The sequence below is a fragment of the Phaethon aethereus genome (assembly GCF_964289735.1).
Source record: "Phaethon aethereus genome assembly, chromosome: 7".
Classification (NCBI taxonomy): domain Eukaryota; kingdom Metazoa; phylum Chordata; class Aves; order Phaethontiformes; family Phaethontidae; genus Phaethon; species Phaethon aethereus.
In genome coordinates, this window is record NC_138583.1 from 11,026,802 (window position 1) to 11,041,270 (window position 14,469).

Here is a 14,469-nt window from a genome sequence, read left to right on the forward strand (position 1 = left end):
TTTTAAAAGTGCCAAGCTATGCTGAACATTCATGCAGACACAGGCAGAAATCAAAGGAGTAGGAACAAGTGACCTCAGTTTAACATTTCATTCAAATGACAGTGCCCTTAATGAGATTACCACTCTAGTTTCCTAGCACACCACCCAGCCTGAAGGATCTCACAGGCCCTTTCAGTTGTTCTAAACTGATAAGCAAATGGCATGTTACACATGTGAAAGTAGGATAGAAGTACATAGTGTTTGATTAAGCAGCATCCCTTTTTCTTAATGTTTAGCTCTGCTCAGCTTGATGATTGTGCAGTTATGGTCTGTTCTGGGTTTTGCCCCCCCCCCCTTTTTTTTTCTTTTTTTTAAAATTTTAAACACACATTAATGAAGATATAAGTATAGGAAGGTAACATGCACAGAATTCACAGTCCATAAAAGTGTAACTTCTCTTCTAATACTTTTTTTTCTCTGCTACTATCTTTACTAGTGAAGCAATGACTTGCCATGTTTATCGTATTCCTGTTTTTATTCCATTCTCCTGAACCCTTGAAATGGAGCCAAGAAAGGGCACTAAAACCAACAGTGAATTCCTAGGAAAAGGAAAGGTGTAGTGTAATAGGAATTTACCTTCAATCTTTTATGTGTGCATTTTAAAAAATAAATAAATAAATCCAGTACCAGCATTTATAAAGAGACCTACTGGATAAACTGGCAAGCCTAAAACCTCTACTGTCTGAAGTGCAACAAGTTAGTTTTGTCTCCCCTCAAAGTAATCATCCAAACATCACTGGCTGTGGCCTCTATAGGGCAGTTCCAAAGGCTGTTAATGTAAATGTGCCCTTGAGGCATTTGTGAGCCATCAGAAACCCATTTTCTTTTCAAGCTGTGTGTTGCGATCTGCATTGATTTTGATTTGGGCCAGTTCTACTGTCTGAGTGTAACTTTCACTCAAATCTATGTGAACTGCTGTGTTTTAATTTGGACCTCTGACTGAAAAATACGGTTATGTGGTTTAGTCTAGTGTCTATGTAGAGCATAATTATTCCCTTGTACAAATGACTTTTTTGCCACTGTGGATACTAAACAAACGCTCCTATTGTCTCATGGTTTTAAAAAATTATTGACCATCTCCTCAGATAAAGGCGGAGGCCCTGGTAGCAGTTGCTCTCTGCTGTTTCACCATCGGTTTTTCTGTTGCATTTTAAGGTAGATGCATGAGCAGAGTGACCTATTATCAGCATTCAAACTAAGCCACTTCACTGTAGTGCATTATGTGGTTTTGGTTGTCTTTCTGATTATCAGAGTAGAACCCATGCTTTCCCCCCACTCCTCCTTAACGTAATGGGAATTTCTTTGTAACTGAAGGGTAAAGGCAGGGATGCTGTGGAGATACAGTGGAGGGGTTTTGGAGGTCCTGCACAGATTAATGGCTTGAAAGGGGTGAGCGATATTTAATGTTTGTAGCTTTATCCTGAGAGCAGAAGCTTTTTGTTTATATCTGTAGTTCTGCCAACAGCTTCTCCCCTTCCTTCTTGTTCTCTGTATTTAAGCTATTCCCAATCTAAGGCAGAAATGCTATCCAGCACTACTGAACAAGGGTTATAAAGTTTTATGGAACACCTAACAACTGGAATATAAACTATGAAAAATCAAGGAATGAATTAAGGAAGTAGTTAGCTAGCTATTTGTGTTCTTAGCCTTCCACTTAACTGTCGTGCTTGTAGAAGACTTGTATTGAAATAGTGAGACAGGTATGTAGTGAAACTGTGCTGTTGCCAGGAAAATTAAAGGCTGATTAGAAATAACCCATAATACTTCTATCTGCATTTGAAGAGAATAAATTTTAATTTTCCCTGGAGAAAGCAAGGGCTATGGAACCAGGAGCCAAACCTGAAGTTGTGGGGCTTTTTTGTGATGCTAAATGCATGTAGTATACACTTTTTTTCAGTTTAACAAACCAATGCAAAAGAAGATAAACACTTTTTTTAGTGCCTTTCCTGCTACATATGGAAAGATCTATGTAAAAAGAACTTGTTTGTAGTACATTATATATCATAGTGCAATAAACGTATGTTCTGAAGCAGGAGTTACGAATGGCTATGTAGTTGTTAACAGGTTAGGATTTTAGCGTGGGATTTTGTTTGCTTGTTTTATTACAAAATGTGTTTTGCCCACGAAGTAACTGCGCATGAAGAGGGGCTTGAGAAGCCTAGAAAGATCTGTCCCCTTCCCTGGGGGCTATATTAGACCTCTGAGTCATGAAGTCTTTGCATAGTAGGTGTCTGGTTACAAACCTTTTATGGGCCCTACTCAGCTGGGATATCAGCATCTGCATTATAGCTCCCATCTATTCTTAGGTGATATCCCGGCACGACTGAACAGGCAAGGCAGAAAGAGAATTGCTTTCGTTATATAAAACTCTTCCCTTTTTTCATTCTGTTTTTTCATGCTTTCTCTGTCTAGCCCATCCTTCTGTTCTGCTGTGTCTTCTGGTTGACTTGTGAAAGAGGTACAAAATGGCTTACAGCGTGACTCTGAATGGACCTGGACCATGGGGTTTCCGACTGCAAGGAGGCAAGGACTTCAATATGCCCTTGACCATCTCCAGAGTAAGTGAGCAAAAAACCTTCGTTGGGCTTGTTTAAGTTGAAAATAGCAGTGAACTAGTCATATGTACACTCTGACCTGGCCTCGCAAAATGAGGATGTTTGCAGCTAGGTCTGAATAAAAAGAATATAATAAGAACTTTAAGTATACCAGTTCAGGGTACAATCTGCCATTGGTGATGCCTCAGGAAGACAGTTCTGGTTAGTATATTTTTAAGAATAATGATACTGTCCCTTTTAAATAAGCTTCCAGTTCTATTTTGTAGAGTGTTGTCTCTTTTCCTGCTGATAGGGGCCTCACTGGTGCTGTCTATTTGAGGGGAAGGGAGTAGAACATCTGTGAATGGGAATATAAAATTATATTTCTAGAAAATAAACATGTAACTGCTTGTAAATATGTGAAGTCTGGGTGTTAAAATTAGACAAAGATGGGGATACATGTCCCCGCTTTTGCAGGGGAGCAATAATTGGGTGAAAATTAGACATACCAAGCAGAAGACTCAATAGTGCTTAAAATATGGTCTTCAATTATGCAGAAGCCTTCCATTTGCAGCTGACAACAGCTTGTATTTAATAATTAATTACCTGGTGTATCTGTTGATTACAGATTAGTCCATTTATTTCCAAGCTATCTTCCCCCCGCCCCAAGAACAGTATTTTAAGGTGTTGCATTAGAGTGCTCTTCTTACCTGAATTAGCTCAGTTTCTTAAAACTTTTTAACAGTGCATGATTTTCAGGAAATTCATAAGCATTTCCTTCACCTACCCTTCTCTTATCAAACTGTATATTTCTGTGTAACTTCTGGTTTGGGAACTCTACTTTCTACTACCTCTTGCATCTCCTCCCCACCCCCACCCCCTTTTTTTTTTTCTCATTTTTTCTTTCTGACAGTCTCAAATCTGTTCCAGAATGTTCAGATCTTTTTAGAGACATCTTGGTTCCTCCACAAATCACCTGCAGAAGGCTTATTTTGCAGTATAATGACAAGAGAGGTTACTTACATAACAGTGTTTAAAAGGAATCCCAGGAATATCAGGCAAACAAAAGGTCTGCTCTGCTGCAAAAAAAGCCACCTACACTACTTTGAAAACTGTTTTTTTTTAAATAATGAAAAAATGCAATCTGTTAAGTTGTGGGTACCAAATTGGTATCCCTGCAACAATCGTGATTCAAAGTCATCAGTGAGATTCTAAAGTCTTAACTATGCTATTTCATATTCATACTGTAAAGTTCTGTATTATTTCATCTCCCTTATTCTTACGCACAATTTTCCTTTCGCTGACGATAGAGCTACATTTACCTTACTACTAAGTCCTGTGATGATGAAAGGAACTTTTCATAACCCCTTTTGCAGAAGCAGCATAGTAATTGCAATGGCAGCTGTTCTGTTAGTGTTATTAAAAACAAGTAAGCAAATCACAACTGAAAAAAAACCCTGACCACAAAAGTAAACTAATTTCTTAAGCTTATACTAATTTCACTACAGTAAATAGTTTTGGTATTTCTTTCCTTATCCCACCCAAGGTAAGTACAGAGAGGTGCCAACATATTTCTGTAGGCATTTTCATGACACTTTGCAGCCTGCACTGTATGGTTTTATTTTTTTTAATATTGATTTTTTTTATAAGTAATTCAGTCATACCTAGAGGCTGTCAGTCAAGGACTGTGGCACTTGCACTCTATATGACACAACCAGAAATGAAAACCCAGTTGTTTCTCAAAGGACCTATTGTCTCAGATTATAATCTCTTGAAGTATTCTCACTGTGCCCAAAGGCTGTGTGATTCTCGTGGGGATTTGAGAGCATATGATGAGCAAGAGTGAAACTGCAATGGCTGGATTCCCAGAGGTGTGGAGGAATTACCTCTTCACACAGCTGGCTGCATTTCCAGCAGTAGAATTGTCAGAAAGCACTGTTAAATGTTTTGAACTCTTCCCCAGTGAGGCCCAGTTTTTAGCTGGGAGCATTGCTTTGGGATGAGATTGGATTTTGTAGCCCGCCTTAGTGGGGGAAAGCAGGCATGCAGAAATGAACACAGCCTTTTTCAGGGGGAGCTGAAGTAGGAATGCCTGCTGGTTGTGATATTTTTAAATTGGAACACAGGGTAATACACGGCTTTTGATGATACTATTCTTAAAGTCTATTTTTTCTTTAGCATCTTTCACAGAAATAGATCTCCAAACAGATCAGATATTCCTCTTAATCAGCAATTTGCAGTCATAAGTGAGTTGAGCTGTCATCTTAGCAATCTTATCATGGGGGTTAAAACAAAAGCTGTACTTACATTCTCAAAATATTCTTGGGGTGGAGTGGGGGAGAGAAAATAACTGTGATGAAAATCCCCTTCTTGGGAAGGGCACACAGCTCTGAATGTTGCCAGTGGATGCTGTACACTTACCTATGGACTGGTTTTGATCCACAGCTACCTTGAGATGGGATTAGACTTTCTATGTGCAAAATGAGTCCTAAATCCCAAACACTTCAACTTAAAGGGTCTTATAATTGCTTTTAATACCAGGTGTGCCATGGCCCTTTTGGCCATATATGTGTAGTATCCCTCTATGCAGGCAGATGGGGTTTACATGCAGACATGCTCATTATACTCTAACTTCCCCCAAGCAACAGACTGTCTGCAGGTGGGCCACAGAGAACAAAAAGATACATCCTTTTTCATGGAGGCTCTGTGCTCGTCTGTCATGCCAGAAGTCATGCCATGAGAGGCTGCCCCCTGAGCTCCTGAGAAAGATGACAGCAACAGTCCGCCATGCCAGGATTGTTCATCCCACCTATAGTCTTATGCCTGTATGATTCCAAGGACCTTCCTGAAATGGGAAGCTAGTATTGTGTCAGTATGAAGCTAGCACACATAGACGTTAAGTGGCTACCCTGGACTTAGGAACTAGAGCTGTGGCTTAGCTGTCTGTTGACTTTCACGCTGTCAGCCATCCCCATACAATTCCTACTCAGCTTGCACTTCACCTGAGAAGCAGGGGAGGAAACCTGAAGGTCTTTGCAGCTGTGGTGGGTTGGCCCTGGCTGGAGGCCAGGTGCCCACCAAAGCTGCTCTGTCACTCCCCTCCTCAGCTGGGCAGGGGAGAGAAAACATAACGAAAGGCTCATGGGTCGAGATATGGACAGGGAGAGATCACTCACCAGTTACCGTCACTGGGGACACAGATTCAACTTGGGGAAATTAGTTTAATTTATCACCAATCAAATCAGAGTAGGAGAATGAGAAATAAAATCAAATCTTAAAATGGCTTCCCCCCACCCCTCCCTTCTTCCTGGGCTCAGCTTCACGCCTGATTTTCTCTACGTCCTCCCTCTGAGCAGCGCAGGGGGATGAGGAATGGGGGTTGTGGTCACTTCATCACATGTTGTCTCTGCTGCTCCTTCCTCCTCGGGGAGTAGACTCCTCACACTCTTCCCCTGCCTCAGCATGGGGTCCCTTCCACAGGAGACAGTCCTCCACAAACTTCTCCAATGTGAGTCCTTCCCACAGGGTGTAGTCCTTCAGGAACAGACTGCTGCAGTGTGGGTCCCCCACAGGGTCACAAGTCCTGCCAGCAAACCTGCTCCAGCCTGGGCTCTTCTCTCCACGGGGCTACAGGTCCTGCCAGGAGCCTGCTCCAGTGTGGGCTTCCCACAGGGTCACAGCCTCTTTTGGGCATCTCCCTGCTCTGGCGTGGCATCCTCCCCAGGCTGCAGGTGGAGATCTGCTCCCCCGTGGAGCTCCATGGCTGCAGGGGCACAGCCGGCCTCACCATGGGCTTCCTCACGGGCTGCCGGGGAATCTCTGCTTTGGTGCCTGGAGCCCCTCCTGCCCCTCCTGCTGCTCTGACCTGGGTGTCTGCAGAGTTGTTGCTGTCACACATTCTCACTCCTCTCTGGCTGCAATTGCTGTGTTTTTTCCCCTTCGTAACTCTGTTCTCCCAGAGGCGCTGTCGCTGATGGGCTCGGCCTTGGCCAGCGGCGGGTCCATCTTGAAGCCGGCTGGCACTGGCTCTATCAGATACAGGGGAAGCTTCTAGCAGCTTCTTACAGAAGCCACCCCTGTAGCTTCCCTGCCATCAAAACCTTTGTGCACAAACCCAATACAGAAGCATACTGACAAAAGCACAATACACGATTGTGGCATTGCTAATGCTTCTGTTCAGGAAAATGCTCTTAAAACAGTGGGCAAGGAAAGGAATTACTCAGAGCTGTTTAGCACTGCAGTTCCGTTTTAAAGGACTCTTTAACATGCAGTCCGAGACACTGTATTTTCTTGAGGTAGGTTGGGGTGATCAGCTCACTGCTGAATAGTCAACAGCATAAGACACAGTTAGTGTCACAGTTAGTCAGCTGGGTGACGGGTGAAGATGTATTCCCCTGAAATGGATTGTTCTGCTTATCTGTTCTTTATCTAAAAATAAGTGCCTGACTAACATAGCGGGGTGGGGGCAGGAAAAGAGGAGATAAAAACAAATGGAGAAACGTTAAAGTTACTCTGCAGCTTTCACACTCCTTTGACAATGGCATTAGAAAATAATTTGGTAAGGTTTTAAAAGTATTTTTCGAGTCCTATCCTGCAGACCGTCCGACCCTCTAGAACAAATTCTGTCATCTGATGTCATGGGCAGGTAGCAGAGGTAGGAAAACAGTATCGACAGACTCTTGGTAAAGCTGAACATCTGTCAGTCCTACTGAAATGAATGAGACTTGCAGGTTGTTGGCAAATGCTAAGAGCTGTCACCAGTGGTGTGTTCATATGCATAAATCTGGTCTTTCCAAATTGGTTTGGGCAGCAAAGCAAGTTATTTTCTCCTACTGCTTGCATGAACTGTTTGGAAGCAAGCAGAATTCATTAATTTTATAGACCTAATCCTCTGTAAGAAGGCTTTTAGGCATAGTTAATTATCTCAGTGCTGTGTTGCCATGTTAAGATGGTACAATTATACATGGATGGACGCAATAGCAGAGCCTGTTTGCATATTTGTGAATGATTATTGCTGAACAGCAAGATTTTCTAGTGAGGCAGACTGGCTTGCAGGTAATGCAATGAGCTGAAAGGTGTTAAAAAATTATCATCATCTGAGATAGCAGAAATATTATCCAGAACAGTGCGGTAACTCGTGACTGGTATGTTCACTCTGTGATTATCCATACAGTATTGTATTTCCTAGTAGGGTTTTTTTTAACGTTTCCTGGGTTCCAAATCAAAAAACAGATCCTGAAGCTGAAGGAGACAGTGTTTAAACAAAACAAAATTGTTAGAGATCTATTTTGGCTTTATTCTATTAAGTGATGAAGTTGAAATCTGGTGGTGACATAAGTGCAGTGAGGGGAAATGGCAAACACTAATAGGAAAAAATGAAAGTAGCTGATCTGTATACTTATTCTGATATAAGCAGCCTGAAACAGCTCTTGGGGGGGAGCCCCTATATTCTGCTATTCCACAGGCCATGTCTCTGGAGGAACAGGAAGGCTTTTCTCACATTTGTTGGGCTCTTTCCTTTTACCAGCATCTTTTTGTGATTGCTTCTTGTCCCTCCTCCACTCCCTAGCATACATATGTCAGCCTTTCAACTGTGACTGCATTTTCTGTAGAGGACCTTTGTGAGAGTATTAATTTCTTATTGGCCTTATTGCACATGGGGTATCAGTGCCTTATAACAGGCAAGTGATGGGCAAAGGGAGTCCCTCTTGGCTTTTTTTCTTCTATTCTTGAAGACAGGGAAACCTCAGATTATCTGGGTCAAGCACTATGCATTCTGCAACTGTCATTTGGTACTAGCTTTAAATGATTACATCATCAAACCTGCTGCTCTGACTATTCTGACATAGAATACATAATCAGTGGGTTTGACGCCCTTTCTTTCACCTGCTAAATGCAGCTTTTCTCTTTGAGGTGTGATTGTATCTGAATCATCAGTGCTCTTGTTGCATTATCCATGAAAAGAGCTCAGTGTATGAAATAATTGGGCTGAATGGCATCTATGCAATTACCAACTCAGTTATAAATACTGTCAGTTTTTCTTGGTGCTAGCTTTACTACTTATGCCAAAACAACACTCCATAGTGACTTTGCAGCTTGCTTTCCTGCAAAAGAGAGGGGAACATAACCCTTCCCTTGAACAGGAGGCATGGTGTCAATTGTGAGAAACTGAGAAGTTCACAAGTGGGGATAATCATAGTTATTGTGTCTTTATGGAAGAGAAGGAGAAGGTTTCTTAACCTAAGGAAACAGGTCCACAACTCGAATGACCTATGTTAATTTTTTTCTTATTTTAACTTTTAACAATGTTCCCTGGCAACTGGATATTCTGGTCTGACAAACTGCTCAGCCTCTGAGCTAGAGTTTATTTAGTTGAGAATGTAGTTGATGTAGTATTTCAGGAAGTCCTCAGATTTACTTAGTTATTATTAAAGTTAGTAATTTTGCATATCCTTTAGAACTAGTAAACACAGCAGGAGATAATAATTAAATTATGAATTTAAAGCTGCTGAACTGTTCGTTCGTTTATTAAATTAAAATGCACAATAAGCTTTTTTCATGTAGAACTTTTTATTAGTGTCTGATGTCTGAACTCAGTAAATGTCTGTCTTCATAACACAGCAGATAACCCTGTCATTAGCTCCATTGTGAATACATTACTGCAGAATGTTCTCCAGCAACTGGAAATTGGGAAAGAGGGAAATTAGTTCTGCAAATACGTTAACATTAACTTTCCATATTAGCAGCAGCAGTTCCCATCTGGTCACTCTTGTCTAATTAGTAGCATAAAGAGTATGTTATTTTATAACTCTATAAAATGCAAATATTTACAAAAACCCCACAAACCTTAAGTAGCACTCTGAAAGTATCAAAAATGGTGTACAAAATGCAATGGTCGTCTTTATAATCTAGCATTCATAGTGGACTGAAGCTACCTGAGAACACAGTTTGATATAGTTGATTTGTTTTGTGTGTAACTAGAAGTTTCTGCACATAGGTACCTGAGATGCCAGCATTTTAATGCATAATACAGCGTTAAATAGTGTCCAATGTAATATGCGATACTGCTTTTCTTTTTTCACTGGGTTTTGTTGCAGGAAGAGCTTGATGCTCAGTGCACAGGTAAGTTATTAATCCCCATTGAAAGATCATGAGGAAGCGGAGAGGAAGGAGGGAAACTTTTGCTGAACATGGTAAAAACCAATACTTACAAGTCTTGAAGAAAGAAGTTAATCGAAAACCATGTCTAGCAATGTCAGCTATGCTATGCTTGGAAATGAATAATGTTAATTGAAAAAGGATGGCTTAAACAACATGTTAAAGGGCTGTTTCTTTTGTACTAGTGTAATTAAAGCCTTAGTAAAAAGGTTACCTGAGAGCAAAATCTCAGAATAGGCTTTTTGTTACAATTGTCTAAATTTTTAAATCCTATTTTGATAAAAGTATGATACTTAATAAATGGCACTTCATAAAAAATGTAATTCTTGCCAGAAGACAAGGATGTTAACAAGTATGCTGTTCAGTCACATTGTGTTGACCCATAATTTGCATAATATCAGATATTTAAAAGCAAACAGGTATCACCTGTCAAAATGTGCTGCACAGATGAGAAAAAAAAAAAGATGCACCCAACTTTTATTTATAGGGGGAAGAAATAACTTTTTTTCCCCACCCACTGACTTTGAGTGTAAGCACTCTGTGTTTTTTGGAATTAGGTACCCTAAAAATAATTAATTCCCAGCTTACAAATGGCTCCAGGTGACATCTTGAACGTGCTTCATACAAGGTGACTCCTCTTTTTGTTCGCAGTGGCTAGCAGCCATTTTTCCAGAAAGTTAATGAGATCTTGCTCTTCTTTTAGGAAGACGCAATGGGTCAAATGTCTTAAAGGCGTGCAAATCCCCTGGCAAGGGTAGAGTTACTTTCTGCACCTCCCACATGCGTAGCTGGTGTTGTGATCATCTGTGCTGCAGGTGTTTAGTGCCTGGACACTGTGCATAAATAGGTTTTAACCTTTCCCCAAAATCCTTCCAAATACACTTGATTTGTAGCAATGGCAGCTGAGGATTAGGAGGAACTCTGCCTTTCACATGCTCCTACCATATCCCCTCCTTTCCCTTGCTCAGAGTCCAAATTCCAGCTGGTGGGTTATTTTGGCTCCCTCACTGGGTTAGCCATACTTGTTAATACACATAAACCCTTATTCTCATTAAAGGCAATGGGTTTAGAGGCACACACTTTAAACAGTTTATGGCTCTTCAGTTTAAAGCCAGCATTAGGGACAATTAGTCTTTGTGGCATGAAGAAAAATAACAGTAATGCATTGTAGTCCTTATTATACCTGGTTAGGGTGCCATGCACACTCTTCAGAAGCCTCTGTGGGACTCTCATGCTATATTTAAAGCATTCTGTAACTTAGGAAGCTATTTTGAATTGGAATGAATGCTACATTTACCTCAAGCTTCTGGAATGGAACATGGTATCCAAAACTCCAAAAATACTACATGTAACCCCAGATTCTGGTACATAGTGCCAAATCAGAATGCTCTGGTATTAGGGTGAATTTGGGCTGCCTTTTCTTGATCCTGGGGGTCACTGGGACCATCCTGCTCTATTTGAGAATGTCAGCATTCTCTCCTTACCTAGTCATAGCTGGTTCAAAAATGGCCAAGGGCAGTTGGTACTATGGCAAGTGTTTAAAAAAGAAATAGGCAGTCGAAACAAGATGTTCTCTTTCATCAGTTGGCTAAGATTAACTACTGTAGGAAATAAATGGATAGTCTTCCTGCTAACTTTTTGATGGGAGTTGCAAAATACAGGTATCCTTCTGACCTACTGTCAAAATTGCTTTTGTGTCTAGAAGATTCTTGTCTCACTTGTTTACTTAAATTATCTAACAAATTATTCAAGATTAAATCCTTTTGCCAACTGTATGGGGTGGGGCAGATGAGGATCTCTCTATTACGTGTCTGCTTTGCTTGCTTGATGACAAGAAGTGGTCAATAGTCTGTAAGGGTCACAGCTTGTCTGAACATCAACAAACCAAACCTATTTGAACAGTTTAATTGCCTGCTGCTCGGTACTGCTTCTTTTCAGTGTAAACAGCTTTTTCAGTGTATTATCTCTAAAATAAAAATACGTGCTGTGTTGGCATATAGTTGTCAGTAGTTCAGGATGAGTGCGCAGAGTTGTGGGTAGCAGGCTGTTGGAGGTAAGCCCCTGATGGAAAGAGTGAACAGATTATTAGGGTGCCAGAATTGTTTGGCTGTTTGATCCCTGAGGCATGGCAAAACTATCCCCTCTTTTGGGGGAGGACCTATCCCACACTTGAGAACCGTATGCCTTACTTGTAGCGGGCTGCAAGGACAAGTACAGATATTGCTGTGGTCTGTGGTTGTGTGGGAGACCCCTAACATTGGCTCTTGGCATTCGTCCTTCCTCCATGTAGGATGGTACTTTGCTGTCTCCTCCTTCCATACGCCTGGGATGCTGACGTGGGCTTCCTCCCCTGCCTGCCTTTCCTTGCTCTACCCCACTCATTCTCCCTCCTCATCCTCCCTCCATCCTTTCTTTGCTCCCAGCTTTCAACGATGTGCAGATTAAGTGCACTGTGAGTGGAGGAGCAAAGAGATGAAGGCTGCATGTGGAAAATGAAAGTTAAAGACCCTTCCACAAAGTGTTATAATTTCTTATAAACAATGAAGGGAAAGAGAAGGAACATGGAGGATTGGTGCAGGAAGGAGTTGGCTAAACAAGGTACCTTACAGATGTTGGCACCTGCTCTGCGCGTAGCTGTGAGGTTTCCTGTTTCTCTGATTACATGCATTGCTGTATTAAATAGTCATCTTTCCCTTATGTTGGGGAACCCAAGCTGCAACCAGTATAATTTCTGTGTTGAGAATAGAGTATATCTCCACTGAGAATCCCTGGAAGAGACTTTCCTCCCTTTACAACCACACATCCTATGGCCCACAAAATGATGGTTTTGTCCTGCTCGTCAGCAATTCCCTTTTCCTACATTTCTGTGCTTAAGTTTGTGCAGAGCTTTGCTTCCTCACCCTGCAAAATGTCACTTTAGTCTGTAACCTCCAGCTTTCTCTCTGAAGAAAATATGCTGAATGTAGATAGTAGCACACATTAATCTTCTTTAAAAAAAAAAAAATACAAGCAGATAATGCTTGTGAACATTTCCTAAGTTCTTCATGGCAAAACACAGGAATTTGTGCATCTTTTCTAAGCCCATGTTGTATCTTCTGAGGCTAACAGCATTTACCTTATTGAATTTCTAGAAAACATTGTTTAGGTGACCTAAAGAAATAGGCAAGTGAGCGAAAGAGTTAAAAAAAAAAATCTGCCCTGAAGAGTAACAGCAACAACAAGCTTTTGTGGAAAATGTGCCCTATGAAGATGTGCGTGTGTGTCCTAAATGTCAACAGAAAGACCCCAATGACTCACATCAAAAAGGTCTGGATCTTCAACTCACACAGATCTAGTATTTCTTTTTTTTATACAACATGAAAACATGTTTCTAGCTTTGGGAGTCCAAGGTGGATAAGGTGGAGTGAAAAAACAAAGTAGAATAAATGTTCTGTAAGTTCTCAAGAATTTGTGAATTAAATCAGTTTTAGTTTCAGATGAGTTTCGTCTAGACCCAATTCTAATTCCTTTCTTAGTAAGAATGGGAAGAGGTCTAAGGATTGATAATTTACATGAACAAGGTTGCTTGCTGTCTGGAATAATATGAAGTGAAGAGCCCTTGGTTTTTCCCAGTGCGTGTGACACAACATAAGGTTATTGCAGCTTGTGGGAACATTCCTGGCAACAAAAAAAAAAAAAAAGTTCATCAGTTCCACAATATTGAAGACATATTTGCAGTATGATTGACAAGATGAGGAGGTGGTATATCGTTTCTTTGCACATCAAGGGGCTGGCAGCGAATGAAACCAAAACTAGAACTTAGCTGCTTTATTTATCCCTTGAACAGGTGCAGTACAAGCAGCTGCAATAAGATCTTTTATACATTCCACCTACGATTCCCTGGAGTTCATGTGTCCTAAAGACAACCTGGAAAGGAGGCAGGACACTCTCTTTTACAGTATTATATTTTATAAGTACAGTGTGAGTTGCTGATCCTTCCCCTGGGGAAGGAATTCAAAGCTGGATCTAAGTTTCATGCCATTTGATGATATGGGTAGAAGTCTTCTTCTCTTGCCACTCTGAGCATTTAGATCAATTATTTAATTTGGTCTTTAACTTTCTTTTTTATCAAAACTCTTTATAGGCCATGAAACAGCACAAAAGAGTGTGGGAGTGTTTTAATATAATTTAACACTTACAATTATTAACCTTATAAACTGGACATTTGATGAGTTATATCTGAGGAAAGCATAGCTAAGAGGACTTATAAACAATATTACTTTTTTGTCTACATTAAGTCTTGATCCTCCTCCACTGGTTTTGCAGAAATTGGATTGGGTCCTAATATTAGATGCATCTCCAAGCTTACGAGGCCAAGGAAGAGCTCTTGCCATGTAGTTGATTGTTAAGCCTCTTTGTTCAATGTGTAGATAAAGGGTTTTGGAAGAAACTTTCCTTGTTGGCATTTAATTTTAGAACAACCATAGTGAATGTTCTGGCCTGGATGCTAGAAGTGATTAATTTTAATCTTCCCCTAAAGTATCTGCTCTTGGCTACTGTCTGAGAGTCGTAGCTGCCTAGCCCATACATCCACACTATTATGAGGCTGTCCCAGGGTATACTAATGCTGTAAAGAGAGATGTGTAGAAAATACTTTCTAAAATACTATGTTTTTCCACTGCAGACAACCCAATTTTACAGTAACAAAATATGGATCAAGAGCTGGCAAGAAAATCCCCTGAATTGCCAAAGTCATTCT

The 14,469-nt window shown here is 40.8% G+C and overlaps 1 protein-coding gene across 2 annotated transcripts in view; it reads left to right on the forward strand.

Annotated features, from left to right (window-relative positions):
- Nucleotides 1-2,504: 2,504 nt before the first annotated feature.
- LDB3 (LIM domain binding 3) overlaps nt 2,505-14,469 on the forward strand; it is a gene marked incomplete at both ends in the record, with an annotated part of 75,550 nt that continues 63,585 nt past the window's right edge. For both annotated transcript variants that reach the window (XM_082002165.1, XM_082002166.1), the window contains one exon: nt 2,505-2,597. In XM_082002165.1, coding sequence (XP_081858291.1) covers nt 2,505-2,597 — 93 coding nt within the window. The remainder of the gene's footprint in view (nt 2,598-14,469) is intronic.